The 17,358-nt window shown below is 44.1% G+C and overlaps 1 protein-coding gene across 1 annotated transcript; it reads left to right on the forward strand.

Annotated features, from left to right (window-relative positions):
• Positions 1-438: 438 nt before the first annotated feature.
• Positions 439-16,672, forward strand: LOC121837181. Its single transcript, XM_042292725.1, has 5 exons — positions 439-442; positions 556-626; positions 8,430-8,507; positions 14,603-14,644; positions 16,574-16,672. Exons 1-5 carry the CDS (start codon positions 439-441, stop codon positions 16,670-16,672), a joined length of 294 nt encoding a protein of 97 aa, XP_042148659.1.
• The last annotated feature ends 686 nt before the right edge of the window (positions 16,673-17,358 follow it).

The following is a 17,358-nucleotide window of genomic DNA, read 5'->3' on the forward strand; positions in this document are numbered from 1 at the left end:
GTTTGTTGTCGCTGTATCTCGACCCAATGAAAGAAGCCAGCTACTTATCACGTATCAAATGTGGGCATTGCGTTATCGCAAAGGAAACTCGTGAATCATGTTAAGTCGTTTGTCTGAGTTGTGACGGAAATACACGAGTCGCATAGCAGACGACAGCGCGAGCGGCAGCCGGCGCGCGCATAGTAGACGACAGACGGGGGTTAACAATCAAAGCGAGAACAGCGACAGGATTTCTACACGCATGCGCAAAACTTCACAACGGCGCCGCAGGGCGGCGCCTCAGGTAGCGGCGACACGCGGAGGCGCGTTCACGCTCATATTGCTTCCGATAGTACGTTTATTACATTTCTAAAAAATTATAGGTTAATATTATGAACTTCCTCTCATAATTTACACGGGGCTTTCTGTTGTTCAGGATTTATATAAAATTATCGAAAAATGCGTTCGAAAGAAAGATAACAATCTGTGTATACGTATATACAAAATACCAGATACTTCCATGTTTAAAAGAGATAATAGAAGCCTTTCCCCTTTTTTTGGTTTCGTTTTCCTAAGAACTGTTGAAGAATGGATCGGAATTTGCATTGAAATCGCTGCAGTGCACGTTGCAACATCTCCCGGAGGAAGTAAGTATAATAAGAATAATTTTCGGTTGCCTTTACCTGCAAAGTCATTTAACACATGGAAGCCATTATTTAAAGATTTAAGTAGTGGTCGTTTAGATTTATTTGAAAGGCATTAAAGAGTCGTTTTTAGTGAAGAGGTGCATATTGTTTACTAATTGCCACCACTCTATTTCGTAACACTATTACGCAGTATGCAGAGTACTGGCGTGAAGTAAGGGAGTAAAAAATATAGTAGGAGACGCACTAGGAGGTGAACAAGAACGCTTGCCTGTCCTCAATGAGCTAGCCGTTATAAGATATTTTTAATCCCTCGGTGTCAGTCGTAGCTCGGCTAGTGTTATGTAGGAATAGTTACTTGCCGGGTTTTCTTTTGCACTAAAAGCATTCTGGCAATAAATTAAAAAAATACGCCCAGCTGGCACCGGTATAGATCATTGGGCTACGGATCGAAAGTTCTAGGTGTGATTCCCGGTGGGGGACGTCAATAAAGTAGAGGCGTAATTATGAGTAAATGCTTGTCTACATTGTTTTGCTTAAGTTTTCGTAATGGTAATGGCTGGTTCGCACATTTGCGTTTCAATCTGACGGAGTGCTTTGTTTCCGCTTGTTATTGCTCACGATGAGAAAGCACACTGGTACACAACTTTACCCTCTCGGGTGACCTTGGAACGATTCTGATATACGTATATGTTTTCTCAATGTTTTACAAACCATTGTTTCACCGTGGGTGTGAAAGTATTATACCAATGTTATAAACGACTATTTCTCATAGTGTGTAGGTTTCGTCTCATAAACACTGAAAAACCTTTAGTTAAATGCACATATAGAAAATGTTCCAGGGCAGCCTGGTACATGAAGTCAGTATGTCAGTGTGTTTTCTCGCCTTAAGCGGTTACAAGCGGGCACAATGCCTTCTATTACTCAAAACCAAATGTGCAGACCGCTTCTGCTAGCATATATGCCATGCCATGGGGCTAGGCATGGACGGTCAGATGAACGGGAAAATATTTCGGAGAGGGTTTCGTTATAACTTCTAAGAAATTACATATTTTGAAATAACTTAAATAAAAGTGTAGATGACAGCGCATGAATTTACTTGGCATTGTATATGACAAATATCACCAAATATTTGAACGTACGGGAATTAATAGATCTATGGCTTTGCAGATATTCATACATGTCAGAAATGTAACTGTGGTGGCTGCGGAAGAAGAAGAAAACTTCTTCCTCGAGCCCCTCGAGGAGATGATGAACATGAGCAGACAGGGGTTAGAATGATTACAATGCTCACTGCCGTCTCCACGATTAAATTGTGATATATATGAAATTGAGTCTCATCACGTGGTGACCCGGACAAAGAACACAGGCCATGCAAGGTGCCGGTGAGCCCCCTTCGGCCATTACTGCCGTGACGGTCAAGCTTCCGTCCTTTTGGCCAGCAGATCCAGGTCTCTGGTTTGCGCACATTGAGTCTCGTTTCGCAACACGCAACATATCACGACAAGAGACAAAATTTCGTTACGTAATCAGCGCCCTCCAACCAATGGAAGCTGGAGAAGTACGGGATATTATTATGAACCCCACGGCCACTCACCCATACGACAAGATCAAAGAAGAGCTCATAAAGTGCACGACGGCATCAAAGCAACGACGTCTTCAACGACTTCTTACAACTGAAGGGTTAGGGGACCGCAGTTGCCATCTCAATTGCTAAGATCAATGCGGCAATTTCTCTGAGATCGGGCAGTTTTTTTCGACGACACCATACTGCGAGAACTTTTTCTGCGACGAATCCCGAGTAACGCGCGCAATATTTTGGCGACGTCCAGTGACATTTCTTTAGACTGCTTAGCCGAGCTTGCGGACAAAATTTTGGATATTGCTGTACCTTCTGTAACCACTAGCGCACTGGTTCCAGTAAGCACTCAGACGTCAGAAGTTCAGCAACTCCGAGAGGAAATACGCCATCTTACTCAGTTGGTTGAGACAACTCTGCGACTGCCACGCTCCCCAAAACCGTCGCTGCAGAAACCAACACCATTCAGATAACTTCTTGACTCGACGAGACAGCCGATCGCCTCGTAAAAATTTCTCTCGCGGCAGCCCACGAGAATCGCCTCCGAACAGTCAGGTATGCTGGTACCATCGCAAGTTTGGTAACTATGCACGCCAATGCTAGAACCCCTTCTCTTTTCAGGGAAATACCCGGAGCAACCACTGACGGCGGCCAGTTCAGTTGGCTCGTCTCCCGGCCGCCCCGCCCTCTTCTTCGTTTCTGACCGCCAAACACATCTCAGATTTCTAATTGATACACGGGCAAAAGTCAGTGTTATTCCTGCTACCTCACAAGACCGCAAAAACAAAACAACTACTAACGCTCTGCAAGCAGCCAATGGAATTGCCATCACCACCAACGGTGAGAAATCAGTAACTGTAGATTTCGGACTATGACGTACGCTCCGGTGGGTCTTTATAATTGTAAATGTTCAATACCCCATCATTGGAGCCGATTTTCTAATTCATTTCGGTATTCTGGTGGACATCATGATGTACCATAAACTGTTAGACGCCATTACTCGAATTGGCGTGCGCGGTGTCGTGTCTAATCCACCACTGCTGAGTCCTAGACTGTTCCGTCTGAAGACAAACACAAAACTACGACACCATCATTGGAAACTTTTCCAGCCTGACACAACCATGCAACACGGAGCGACCAGTCAAACACGATGTGCAACACCTCATCAGAACCGCCGGACCTCCCGTGCGTGTCCACGCCCGTCGTCTAGCTCCCGAAAAACTGCAAGTGGCATGTCAAGAATTTCAGCACATGATGGACTTAAGACTGATACGACCTTCCTCTAGCAAATGGGCATCTCCGTTACAACTATACTCGTTTTCACCTCAAGAAAAAAAGACGCTTTGCGCATTTTTCATACGCCGGGCGAAGTAGTTCTTACGAGATTTGACTGTCGGAGGAAGGAGTGATGCTTTTGGTGCTTGAAACGTATACGACTTGATTAGATAACACATATCTAATCTGAAGTGCACGTACATATATCTTAATTCTCCACATAAAGGGGAAAATCAGTAATGCTCCGCGAGGAGCCGGACTTTTTTTACTACAATTCTTGAGGTTAAAACAAGTATAGTACCAAAGAAGAGTGGTGACTCGAGACCATGCGGAGGTTACCATGCCCTCAACAACAACACAACCCCTGACCGGCAGCCGATTCCTCATCCCCAAGACTTCTCTGCAAATCTTTATGCTATGTCGGTATTTTCAAAAATAGATCTTGTCAGAGCATACCATCAAGGACCCATTGCACCTGACGATATTTCAAAAACAGCAATTGTAGCTCCATTTGGCCTCTTCGAATTTGTTAGGATGCCGTTTGGGTTACGTAATGCTGCCCAGACCTTTCAACGGTTTATTGACCCAGTTCTCAGAGGACTCGACTTCTGTTTCGCTTATCTTGATGATATTCTGGTGGCCAGCGCATCCAAGGAAGAACATAAACGACACCTCTATCAACTATTCAAACGTTTAGATGAACATGGCTCTGTTATTAATATCACAAAATGTGAATTCGGGGTACCAACTCTACAGTTTTTAGGCCACCATGTTGACAATCAGAGGCTTCGACCACTCGACAACAAACTGAAATCTATTCGAGACTATCCAACACCATCCAGCATACGTCGGCTGAGAGAGTTTCCGGGACTCGCAAATTTTTACCGCCGTTTTATTCCCGGTTGCGCGGAAATCATCCAACCGCTGAATGATTTATAGCTCGGCACAAGAGATTCTAAACCTCCATTCAAGTGGCCTGATTCAGCCTCAGCCGCATTCAGCACCATTAAACTGCGATTGCCAACGCCACCTTGCTATTGTTCCCTAAGCCTGAAGCACCGACCATTATTATGGTAGATGCTGCCGGTACAGCCGTCGGAACAGTACTACAACAATACATCAGTGGACAATGAAAACTTCTCGCCTTCTCAAAAAAAAATAAAAATAATAATAATAACTGCGACAGAAACCCACTACAGCGCATTTGGGCGTGAACTTCGTGCCACTTAGCTCAGCGTCAAACATTTCCGTTATTTCGTTGAAGGTCGCACATTTTTTATCCTCACGGATCACAAGCCACTGACATTTGCCATAACATGGAACGGCAATACCTATACACCCAGAAAACAAAGACAGTTGGTATTCATAAGTGAATTCACAACCGACATCTGACACATCAAAGGAAAGCACAACGTGGCTGCTGATGCGTTATCACGAGTGCATATTGCTGCTTTGAAGCTACCGGGCGTCGATCAGATTGATTTTTCGGCTACTGCAAAACATCAAATCCCGGACACTGGGTACCAAAATACATCTCTGCCCCTAAAAAGAAAAAAAAACCGTAAGCAGATATTTCGCTTCTGTGTGATTTTTCAACGTGAACAGCACGACCCTACAATCCACCCGCATTCCGCAAAAAAATCTTCGATGCCCTACACTGACTGTCCAATCCCGGAATACGAGCTACGCAGAAACTTATCAACACTCGTTTTTTCTCGCCAAAGATGAACACAGATATCCGAACGTGGTCAAGATCATGTACAACTTGTTAAAATAAAAAAATTCATCGTCATACCATAACACCATTCGCGACATTTCCGCCAGTTACGGAACGTTTTGAGCATGTTCACCTAAATTTGGTTAGTCCATTACCTCTTTCAAATGGCTTCTCTTACCTCTTAATATGCGTGGATCGTTTTACACGATGGCCGGAGGTAGTACCGATGCCCGACATGACAGCTGCAACAGTTGCCCAAGCTTTCGTCAGAGGGTGGATTGCCCGTTTTGGAGTACCGTTAATAGTCACTACGGACCGCGGCCGACAGTTCGAGTCGTACATTTTTGCTGAACTGATCCGACTCCTTGGCATCAAAGGCCTTCGCACAACGGCGTATCATCCGGCCGCAAATGGAATGGTTGAGCGATTTCATCGACAACTGAGTTCATCACTGCCTGCTCACAGCTTCATCCCCTGCACTGAAGCGCTACTCATTGCTCTACTCGGAATTCGTTCCACGCTCAAAGTGGACATTGTGGTCTCTACTGCTGAGCTTGTCTACGGCACTACACTATAATCTACCTGAAGAATTTCTTCACAACACGTCACCTGATGTGCCCACGTATGCCCAGGATTTTACGAACTATGCTCACCCCCTCAGACAACATTTCAATTTTCCCATGTTTACTACGGGAGATTAATAACCACCCTTCTTTCATCAGCACCGACCATGACACCAGTACTCATGTTTTTGTTCGCATCGATAGAACAAAGAAGCCACTTGAGCAGCCGTACCAAGGCCCATTCAAAGTCATCAACCGAAAATCGAAGTTCTTCTTCATCGACATAGGGGACCGTCATGAAACGATCTCAACTGATAGATTGAAACCTGCTTATACAGAAGAATATAGCTACAAACGCTACTTTAACACAAACAAACAAATAAGTCGGTTCCAACCATCGCATTCGGTGAAACGCAACTTGCATGCGCATTGGGATTAAGACTGAACAATTTTCACAGCGATGTAAATAATTGTACATATATTTATTGCAGCGTTCAGTGCCAAAACATTTAGTTGCAATGTGTGAGTGTGCGGGTGTGTTTTTGTTTTGTTTTCTCTTTATTTGGATCGAACTTTGTTTCTACTGAGGGAAGTATATGTGGTGACTGCGGAAGAAGCAGAAAACTTCTTCCTCGAGCCCCTCGAGAAAATGATGGTCACGAGCCGACACGGGTTAGAATGACTACAGCTCTCATTGCCGTCTCCACGATTAAATTGTGATGTGTATGAAATCGAGCCTCGTCATAACTATTAGCAACGTGTGCGACCAAAAACAACGTTGTGGTCGGCATTTGAAATTGCCCGAACCATTAAGGTCAGAGGGATCTCGGGGGGTCTCGGACACCCCGCCGATTTTGAATGGTGGTGTGAGACCCCCCGTCATAGCTCTGCCTTTGGTGAAAACACAGTCATAAGTTCTAGATCTTATAATCGAAAATGTTCAAGTTTTGTTGAGCAGCCATCTACAGAGAGAGAAAAACTATGTTGTTAGTACCCGTGTCAATTTCGTGTTGAATAAAATGGTGAACGGTTCAGGCACACCATCGCATCGCCGATTGTGGCTGGCCTTAAGCCGAAACAAAGAATAGACCGGGATTTGTAAGGTGATTCCTCATGTTGCCTAAAGAATTCGGCCATTGCTTATCTCCTTGCCATGAATGATTTGACCAATCATCAGACTGCTCCCAGCCAAGATGTCAGATGTTTCCACACATACGTTATAACCCAAGAGGACGCACATTAATAGTGTACCTTAAAATAAGTCGACAGAGGAGGGGATAGAGCAACGCGAGCTTATACCATGCACATGTAGTTGTTTGGTTTCCACGTTATAGATGTCTTAGATCTTTCTAACACAACGATAATATTGAAACTTTAGGAGTACCTTGCCCATGAATGTTCCCTTTCCACTCCCATAAGTCAGTGCCTTTGCAGTCTTGTCAGAAATAGACTTCTGTGCTTTGTCATCTTTATCGACCTGACGGTCGAACCCGTTCTGAGCATGTGCAGTAGTTTTCATCTACAAAATACGATACGCCGAGCACGCGTCCACTGTTCAGTGAGTCGGTAATTTTCGCCTGTGATAAGCGCTGGAGAGGTGTATAGACCAACGACGCCGCACGTGGCATTTAAAATAAAAAAAAAAAAACGATGATTACGATGATCTCTGGACGGCGTTCCACATGCGATTTAAAAGAAGATTCTCATTATGTTATGAGGGCTTTAAGCAGCACAATTGGGTAGGAGCACATGCTGCGTTTTGGTTGTCGTGAGGAGGTTTAGGCTTCTGCACAAATACATAAATCAACAGTATGTTTTATACACTCAGAAAACTTAAATGACAACAAAACTGTATGAAGATGTCTCTGCAACGTTCTTAGCTAAAATATGTTTGTGTTACGCAATAGTCATTTACTTGGAAGGTAGTATGTGAACTTACTATGTTCATTTTCATAAAAAAAATCCTGGAAGTTATAATGTTTGAGTTTGTACCTAAGTACGAAACCTAGACGGTGCTTTTGTACAGTTTATTTTTTTTTTCATAGAAATTAATAGCATTATTATTTATGCATTTGCATCAATCCTCAAACACCCTCTAACTTAAGCCTGAAAGACTAGAGTATACACGTAGAGGGCTGAAAGTTTTCTCAAATGTACATTTAAGTGGTCAGTTTAGCACGATGTGATAAGGCGTCATTTTGTTCTCAAAATCCTTAAAACAAAATCGCTGATATCTAGAATACTGGGGCCGGACACTGAAGTGGGGCCACAGGTATGCAGATAAACCTAGTAATGAAAGAAAAAGCAGACCAAGTTTGATATCCAGTCGGCGGCAAGTTTTCACAATCGCCTTTGCCTTCATTTATTTCAGTTTCAATTTTCAACTCCCGACAGATATTTAATTCTAGGCGAAGGTTAATTTACATTGCCCGTCCAATCATTAATTTAAAATTAATTGGTATGTTTGATGTAATTCAATTACTGACCGTGAAGATTATTTTTTGATCTAATGTGCGCCAAGCCTGATACACATGCAGTAAAGACAGTATCTATGTGCTAGACTATGCGTTTTTTTAAATCCGATCAAATTAAAATAATCTATCATTTTCGTTAAATTCACAATATAACCCGTACCACCATTACGTGAGATAATATTGAATCGTTTTTGACAGATTGCAAATCAATGGAAGGACCACATGAACAAGAAAAATAAAAACGAATCTGGCCTATTGACGGAAATCTGCGATGCTGTAAGAGACTGATCTATTTCTCCTTTTTTGTAGGGTACCCAGTTTTTTTGGTTTTAGCGTTAAATTTGAATTTAGGCTACCTACTCGTCACTCACTTATTGTGTTGTTTTTTTTAGGCCAAGGAAGTTAGGGAAGAGGATAGCACCCTAAAACGCGTTATTTTATATTTTCGATGAGTTGCAGGGTAGCAGAGTTTGGGAAGAACTGGCATAAACCATTTAACAACGCGAAAAGCCCTTAATTTTGCACTTTACGCCAAAAGGACGTGGTGGAAGTCCAAACGTTTTATCGCATTTTGTCTAAGGTAAACTAAAAGAGCCAATTTATTTAATGCACCGCAGTAAAAGAGAGCTCTGGTCGTCCACTGAATGATCCCAAAGGTTACTTTAAAATAAGTGCACTCAGAGACGGGGCCGTGTTCCTGTGATGATTCGCTGCAGACTAAGTTGCACTGCGGCAGCATTGCTTGTTGTCTTTGAAGGATGTATTCCGCTGCTGAAGTAGTGACGAGTAATTAATCGGGTAACTAAGCACGATTTTTTTTTTGTCGGCTCGTTTCTTCACACGGCAATCCGTCGTAGCACGACGAGCCCTCCTTGCTTATCTAATACTACCCAAAACTCGCTCTCTCTCTCTCTCTCTCTCTCTCCTCCGGCGTCCCTTTGGCACGTCGGGCACAGTCGTACTAAGCATGTCGCCTAAAGGCCCGTTCACGCTCTTGCGACCTTTTAAAACTTGGTGCCTTGAAACCTCTTACACGGAGAGGACACACTGGCGCCATCTATTGGGTAGCAGTGTAAACTTGGCCGGTCCGGCATATTTGCTATTTCTCTCGCGCATTATCCTTTCTTTCTTGGCTCGAAAACCTTTCGTCAACGTTATAAACGAGCCTTTTTAATAGGCATTACGCACATTTGACCTCGGAAATACCGCAAAACCTTCGCTCTTGTGAAATGCAGTTCCAGGGTCACCGTATAAATGCGCCAGCGTGCCAGTGTGTTCCCTCGTCCTAAGAAACGTTAAGAGGTTTCAACAAGTCTCGTCTCTCTCGGTCGTACTCGGTTGCAAGAGTGTAAACGGGCCTTAATTCTGCTCAGCAATCTCCTCTTCGGTTCGCTCCTTCCTCTTACGGGGCATTTAGAAGACTGCGACACATCCAGGGAGCATGCACCTCGTCCCGCGACCCGCGCTTGAACGCGTAAGGAGAGGAGGACGGCACGTGTACTTCAGTCTCTCGCGCATGTGCATGCGTTTCAATGTGACGCCCAGAATTTTTCAGGGAGAGAAAGAGGCGGGGGGGGGGGGGGAGGGAATAGCTTATGAACTTCTACCACATTTAATAAAGTATAATTGATAAAGCTTGAATATACATCAGTCCCACGTCGAAGACAACCAGGTAAGACCCCAGATGAATAAAACATATTTTTCGCTGAGGGTTGAGTCGCCTCCAAATTTGGGTTGCCTGGAGTGCCAACGCCTGCAACTCTACGTATTTTATGTCACATTCCCTTTCTTCAAGTAGGACTTTTTAGACGTCAAGTGTTTCGAACTCTTGATGAAAATGCTTCCCCACTACCCCCAGTGGTTACCGTGGTTGGCTGGAGCGCTTACGCGATCACTCCCTTCTCATGTTTGACCAACGACACTTCCTTGCTTTTATGGCAGCAGTTTGAGTGGAAAAAAAAATCGTGATTTATGTGTTTGCATATGCGGCGCCGTCACAATCGGGGAATCTTCGCATTGCAAAGCTTTGTGAAAACTGTAGTCGGTAAAACAACTGCAACCCCGCCCAACGCGATTTCCTCCCGATATTGTGGTCGTGTATAAAATCACCTTGTTTATTGGAGTGCTATTTTTCACCTGGCCACGTTTGGACACAAATAAGTAAAGCACCATAGAACGTTGAATATTCCACAGAATAGCTCTAAAGCGCGTTCACACATGCGACTTGCAGCGGTTGTGCGACCGAATAACAACATGCAACGAGCGACCCCCGACGTTCAGACTTTGGGATCGGCGAGTCGCTTCTCAGAAGTTTTTGGGAGCCTTCGTCCATTCCGACTGTCACGTGACGTCGGGTTTGCGTTTCGCTGCTTTCCTCTTTTCGTTGTGCACATCTACACTACGCATGTGTCGTTTTCACCATATGAGAAGGCCTCATTATAATGGCCTTGACCCATCGAAACTGTACGATGAAAGCACAGTAGCAATATCTGCGTGCACTCACTCCAGCTTCCGTGGTGCAGTACGTATATCAGTCAAGCTAAAAGTGGCACGGATTTGCTGCCAGGCCGAGTTATTTTCCGGGCGCTCTTAGAAATTATAGTCCTGCTTTTTATATATATAACAAAATGGGTACTCTTTAGTCGCGCTGATTAAGGCCGCCGCAGGGACCTCCATAACTGCTTCCATGGACGCTACCACGAACCGAGGTGAACATACATTCCCACTCCCGCTGAAATGCTGGATGTGAGCAAACGTGACGCGTAACACGTCACTTTACGAGGCCTGGCGTCGCCTTCGCCTGTACTGCGCGCAATTAGTCACACGGAATATAACGACTTTGCACTACGCCTAAGAGGCCATACAAGCAAAATCTCCTTGGAATATTCGATGCTGGCCTTTTGGCTCCGTGTGGTAATCGCCCTGGGAGAGACAGCTAGTGCAATCTATAAGCCACAGTGTCAATCTACGCAACTGAGTTATGTTTAATCTACACTAAGGCCGCCGCAGAGACCTCCATAACTGTGCGCCGGGTTCAACTTCTGCTATGTTACTTTTTCATTTAAATTTGCAAAGAACGTTTTATTTTATACGATAAGCTAAATTCCAATAACATTTTCAACGTCACCCGTGACCGTGGCAGCATTTTGGCGGCCTGCTTCACTACGGCGCAATATCAATTCTAAATAGCGTTTTATGTCCACGGTGTAAGATACTCTCTTCAGGTGAGGACTGTGCAAGGCACGGAGCGACCTGTCCTGTCACGAGCGTATCCGTGCGCCCAACAGCCCGCAGCCAACTAGCGTCACTTGCTGGAAAAACGACGCAACTGTAAAAAAATATATATATATAGGTAAAGTAAGGTAAATATAAAAACAATGGACCGGGAAAAGTTAATAAGTGAAAGATGCGTACTGTCGGAGTTACTAATTCGAAGTTTATTACGACGTTTCGAGCGGGGACCGCTCGAAACGTCGTAATAAACTTCGCCACCTGATGTAACTTCGCCACCTGACGTAATAAACTTCATCACCTGATGAAGAGCGGTCCCCGCTCGAAACGTCGTAATAAACTTCAAATTAGTAACTCCGACAGTACGCATCTTTCACTTATATATATATATTTTTCTTTTACAGTTGCGTCGTTAATATATATATATATATATATATATATATATATATATATATATATATATATATATATATATATATATATATATATACCGGGTGTTTCTGCGAAGACTTTCAAAAATCCTAAAAATTAAAGCGTCAAAAAAAAAAGCTTTCTTTGGGTACAAACTACCAGCCACGGCGGACGTCAGGAATTGCCAAAAACATAGTAATTAGCCAACTAATTAATTAAAATTTGTTAATTAACTTTTTAATTAATGGAAATAGACATATGGTTCTAATTTGAAAGTTGCTGAGCCTTATCGAAAACCACTAAATCACTCATTTTCAAAAAGACTTTCGGCGCGTGAGAAGCGTAGTATGGTACTAAAGTTACCACTCGTGGAGCAGGTACAAGGCTGGGGCGAGATAAGAGACGGAAAAATCGCGCGGGCGCCTTATCGCAACCGTTAGCTTTGTACCTGCTCAAAGAGCGGTAACTTTAGTGCGCTACTACGCTTCTCACGCGCTCAAAGTCTTTCTGAAAACGACTGATTTAGTGGTTTTCAATAACGCTCAGCAACTTTCTAATTGGAACCATATGTCTATTTCCCCTAACTAAAAAGTTAATTAACAAATTTTAATTAATTAGCTGGCTAATTAGTATGTTTTTGGCAATCCCTGACGTCCGCCGTGGCTGGTAGTTTGTTCCCGAAGACAGTTTCTTCTTTTTTCAAGCGCCCTAATTTTTAGGATTTTTGAAAGTCTTCGCAGAAACACCCGGTATATATATATGGGTGGTTTCATCTCAAATCGTGCAGGCAAAAAGGGTCGAATTTTTAATTTCGATGAAAAAAATATATGTTATGGTGCCGTTTCTAAAACCGCAGTCGACACAAACCGCAAGTTCGTCGGATTTTTCGTTCTCGACTTATGAATTTTTAAAGAGGCCGCGGCGAAAAGCAGTGTTTTTCACACCTGTCGTGGGTCGGATGTTTCGCTTGATCTCCTGCCATGGATTTTCAGTCCACATTATATTATCTTTTTGGAAGCACTCTGTGGACACATTTAAAAGTTTCCAATACCATGAACTGATTTTAGGCCTTTTGCTTTTTTTCTGTAAAAATGTCAAAAACGCCTCCTCGGTCAATTGTTGACGAACTTTGACAATTAATTACTGGCGATCTACTTGGGTTACACCGATATTGTTTATGTCCACGGAGAGCCCAAAACACGCTCTTTCCATTTATTATAAAATGCCTTGGCTGTATAAAATATCCTTCGCGGTACGTTTACGCGTGGTACGTTCGCGGCACCCTCGACGGGTGTGAAAAACACAGCTTTTCGCCGCGGCCTCTTTAAAAATTCATAAGTCGAGAACGAAAAATTCGACGAACTTGCGGTTTGTGTCGACTGCGGTTTTAGAAACGGTGCCATAACATATATTTTTTTCATCAAAATTAAAAATTAAAAATTTACATATATATATATATATATATATATATATATATATATATATATATATATATATATATATATATATATATATATATATATATATATATATATATATATATATATATATATATATATATATATTGTTGACATGGTACACGAAGTAAGATACACTCTTTAGGTGACAACACGGCGGGGCTAAACGCGCGGCGCGAGGAATCGGATAGCGTTCGTTCGACGGACATCCGAAAAGGCTGCATCATTCCGCGGCCACCGTGCCCGCGGCTGACAGTGTCACCGGCGGCCAAACGGCGAAAATGTGTGAGAGCGAAAACAATGGTCTCGTTGCCATGACACCCCGGTACATCTTTCTTCTTTCTGCACGTGCGACAACCTCGCTAGAGCTCTGCGCGTGTGGAGCATGAGGTGGCACGAGCCGTCTTTGCCGTACCCACGGGTCGACGAGTCATCTGCGGGCGCTGCTTGAAACCATAGGGAGAGAGAGAAAGAGAGATAGTGAAAAGCGAACTTCATCGGCACGTCGCGCGGAGCGCGCTCTCCCTACCTGAAGAGTACTATTATCTTACACCGTGACATGGTATCAGACAAGCACGAGCTCCTTGCTCAAGGGTGTGCGACGGCTTCGTGAGAAATGCCGTGGCAAATAGCGAGATATCTTATTTGTGTTCTTTCACAGGTGCGTCGTTTCGCCAGCAAACGACGCTAATTCACCGCGGGCTGTTGGGCGCGGGAATGGGCTCGTGACAGGACTTTACCTAGTCAATGGCGTCCCATTGTTCTTCGCGTCAATGCCCTCACCTGAAGAGTATACATCGTACACCGTGATTATGTCAAATCGCGGAAGTAGATAACGATATGGCTCCAGCTATCCTAAAAACAAAAAACAAAAAACATAATGAAGGTATCACTATAACATTGATTTAGTTCTCATGACAATGACAAACGATGCCTGGCCATTTCACACAAAAAATTATACTAGAATGCATGATCGCAAAAATTCAAATCTATATTTTCGATCCTTGAGATTTGTTCACCTCATTCAACACGGTTAGGAAAGTGCGAGCCGTACTGCAGAAGGCTGTCATGAGATATACGTATGTTTTGCACTGCGAAGAGTATTTCTAGGTCATACCTTTCTAGAAATCGCCCTCATTCTGACGGATGTCAAACACTCAAATTGTGTTTTCTTATGAGGCCACATGTCTTATTGCTGTAAGTGACCTCGCAATTAATTTTAGATAGTATTTATTCGTGTTATAATGTTCATGCAATTCGCTGTCGTTTCAGGAAAAACAGGATAAAGACCCGGACTTCATGAAAACGTTTTCGGTAGGTTTACAGACGTCGTCGGAACATTGAGCGTGATACGAATAGTCTTGTTTAACCAACAACCACGTACTTTTTTCGCCGAACAGCTGCTTGTTTTGTAAAATACCTCTAAATAATATCATTCGTCGCAAAATTTCAAAACGTAGACCTTATAAGCGCCCTAAAGACGCCACAGGCGTCTTTTCTCTTTGATTTCGTGCACTGCATGCGTGGCGAAATTGTGAAGGTAAGATAGCAAGCACAAAATGGACTTCCCCCTAATCTATAAAAGATAGATTGCAATCACCGCACCAAACCTCCTAATGATATTTGTAGTTTCGGATTATTTGTTTTTCTGCTTTGCTTTCTGAATTGCGTTTCATTACATATAATTTGTTGCCCCTCGAAATTCTCGCTTCGTGCTCTTCCCCCCGGTTGTGTACACGGAAATAGATAAAGGCCTACACCCCCTTAAACAAACGAAAATGTCTGTGCGTTTACTTCCTCGTAAAACACTCGTTCAGCCGATCACTGAGATTTACAAAGGGAGCCCGGGAAGATGACATTAAAACAGGGGACACATGAGCGATGAAAACGGGCGCCGTGCGGCAATTTCATAGCAAACGGTGCTGGCGTTCCTACGTCTCTTCCGCGCGGCGCCGCGTCTCTCGGATCTGGGGCCGTAATCCGGACACCCAGTGAAACAGTCGGCGACAAATCCGGCGGCCGTCATTGGCCGACGCGGCACTTGAACTTGGCGGCGGCCAATCACACTAGCCCGATTTCTCGCCGACTTTTTCGCCAAGTGTGCGGACTGGGGCCCCAGGTCGACACAGATAATTCCGCGTAGTGCGCCGCCTGTGTCGCGCTTAGCGGCGAGTGCTGCGCGACGCCCAGTTTCACCGCTCATGTGTTCCATCTTAAGCCACTTTTCAGCCTAAAATGCCGTCTACGCACTACAATCTGAGCATGTGAAACTATACCGTATATGCTCAATATGCCATAACGTGGACTGGAGTTATACGGCGAGCAGTTGTTCCAAAATACGTCTCTGGCGCACCGTTACATATACATGCAAGGAGGAGCACGCCGATCGAACAGTAACATGAAGGTGCAAGGAACACCCAATGATGAGGCGGCCAAACACCTCGTCATCGCCATCGTCATTGGCTAAGGTCCAAGAGGAGGGAGGGGGGGGGGGGGGGGGGGGGGCAAAAGCACGTAGGCGCGTTCGAGGAGTAAACAAACGCACGAGGTGCGCAACGAGAAAACGAACTTGCCCGCCGTACGAGTTGAAACGTTCATTTGTGCCTCGAAATTCACATCAGCTCATCCATAAACCTTTGCAGTGCTCATCCCCCAAGCGCAATGGCCGAGTCGCTTGTGGACGCATGCGCGGCGCTTGGCACATAGCAGAAGAAAACTACTGCGCGTGCTCAGAAGGCGTTTCACGGCTCAGTACAAAAAAAAAAGTTATGCGGAGCGCAAGTTCGTCTGCTTCTTTCGCAGGGGTTCTGGCGACGTCAGAATGGCGAGTTCCGATTGGCTCTCATTGAAGGATAGTGGGTAGACCTCAAGGCCGCTTGCTTTGAGGGCTACCCTCTATCCTTCAGTCAGAGCCAATCGGAACTCGACATCTTTCTGACGTCGCCAGAACCCCTGCGAAAGAAGCAGACGAACTTGCGCTCTGCTTTGGAATGGGTCATGGAGTGACTGGCTCAACGAGTGATCTGCGGGAGAGTAGACTCACAGGAACGTTTTATAATGCAGTACTGGCCTTGATCAAAAATTAATTTGAGCGAATGTGTTTTAGCGGTTTGTACTTGCTTGTTCGCACCGCATTTTACAGATTCAGTTCTAGACAACACACTGCTCCGTGTTTTTTTTTTTTGTTTTTTTTTTCTTATTAACAGTGCAAGCATTATGATAAGTGGGACTGCTCTTTTCTAGGCCGATGAAAAAGGAATGGTGAACGACACCTCAGTATTATGCAGAATAAGGCATACGACGCCATCTGAATGCACAGTGCTGCAAGGGGTTGACGCTTAAACATCCAGAAGAAAAACGAGCAGGGGCATTCGATTGCTCAATTTCACACTTTTGAATCTAAAGAGAATGGGACGATTCTATCTGTTTGATTTGAGTTCTGGCAAATAAACTATTTCGTATACCTATGATTTTAACTGTGTCCATTGTGCATTTAATGATCTCCGAGTTAAACATTTGTTTTCGTGTTCTGGGTGCGTGTTTTTGACGCTGTTCTCGCATCTTTACCCACCGAAAAGGGAATTTATTTTGTATAATTTAGTATCACCCCACTATGGAAAGGTTTTTTTTTTTTTTTGTTTAGGGCGAGGTTAGAGAGGGGGTGAGAACTAGAAGCTTTATCGGGCGCCATATCATGCTGCTTTTGCTTTTTCGCTCCTTCTCTTATGGAAGGAAACAATGAAGATACAATGTACCATGAGCTCGTAAAAAAAAGAAAACCGTCTTTTTTTACTGCAAGTATAAACTACGCAATGCCGTAACCTCAGCCTCCACCCAATTATAGTACTAGCGATATGCCTCCACCCAATTATAGTACTAGCGATATGGTTTTTTGATCAAATGACTGCGCTTGCTCGACCTCGCGCGCAGTATACCGCGTGTCAGGGCACTGGAGTCTTGAATGGCGCAACTGTAAAAGCGCCTCCTCAGAGGTAGGTTCTGGGGGGTGTGGGGGGCTGCCGTCGCGG

Source organism: Ixodes scapularis, unplaced genomic scaffold (assembly GCF_016920785.2).
Source record: "Ixodes scapularis isolate PalLabHiFi unplaced genomic scaffold, ASM1692078v2 PGA_scaffold3__209_contigs__length_174095766, whole genome shotgun sequence".
Classification (NCBI taxonomy): domain Eukaryota; kingdom Metazoa; phylum Arthropoda; class Arachnida; order Ixodida; family Ixodidae; genus Ixodes; species Ixodes scapularis.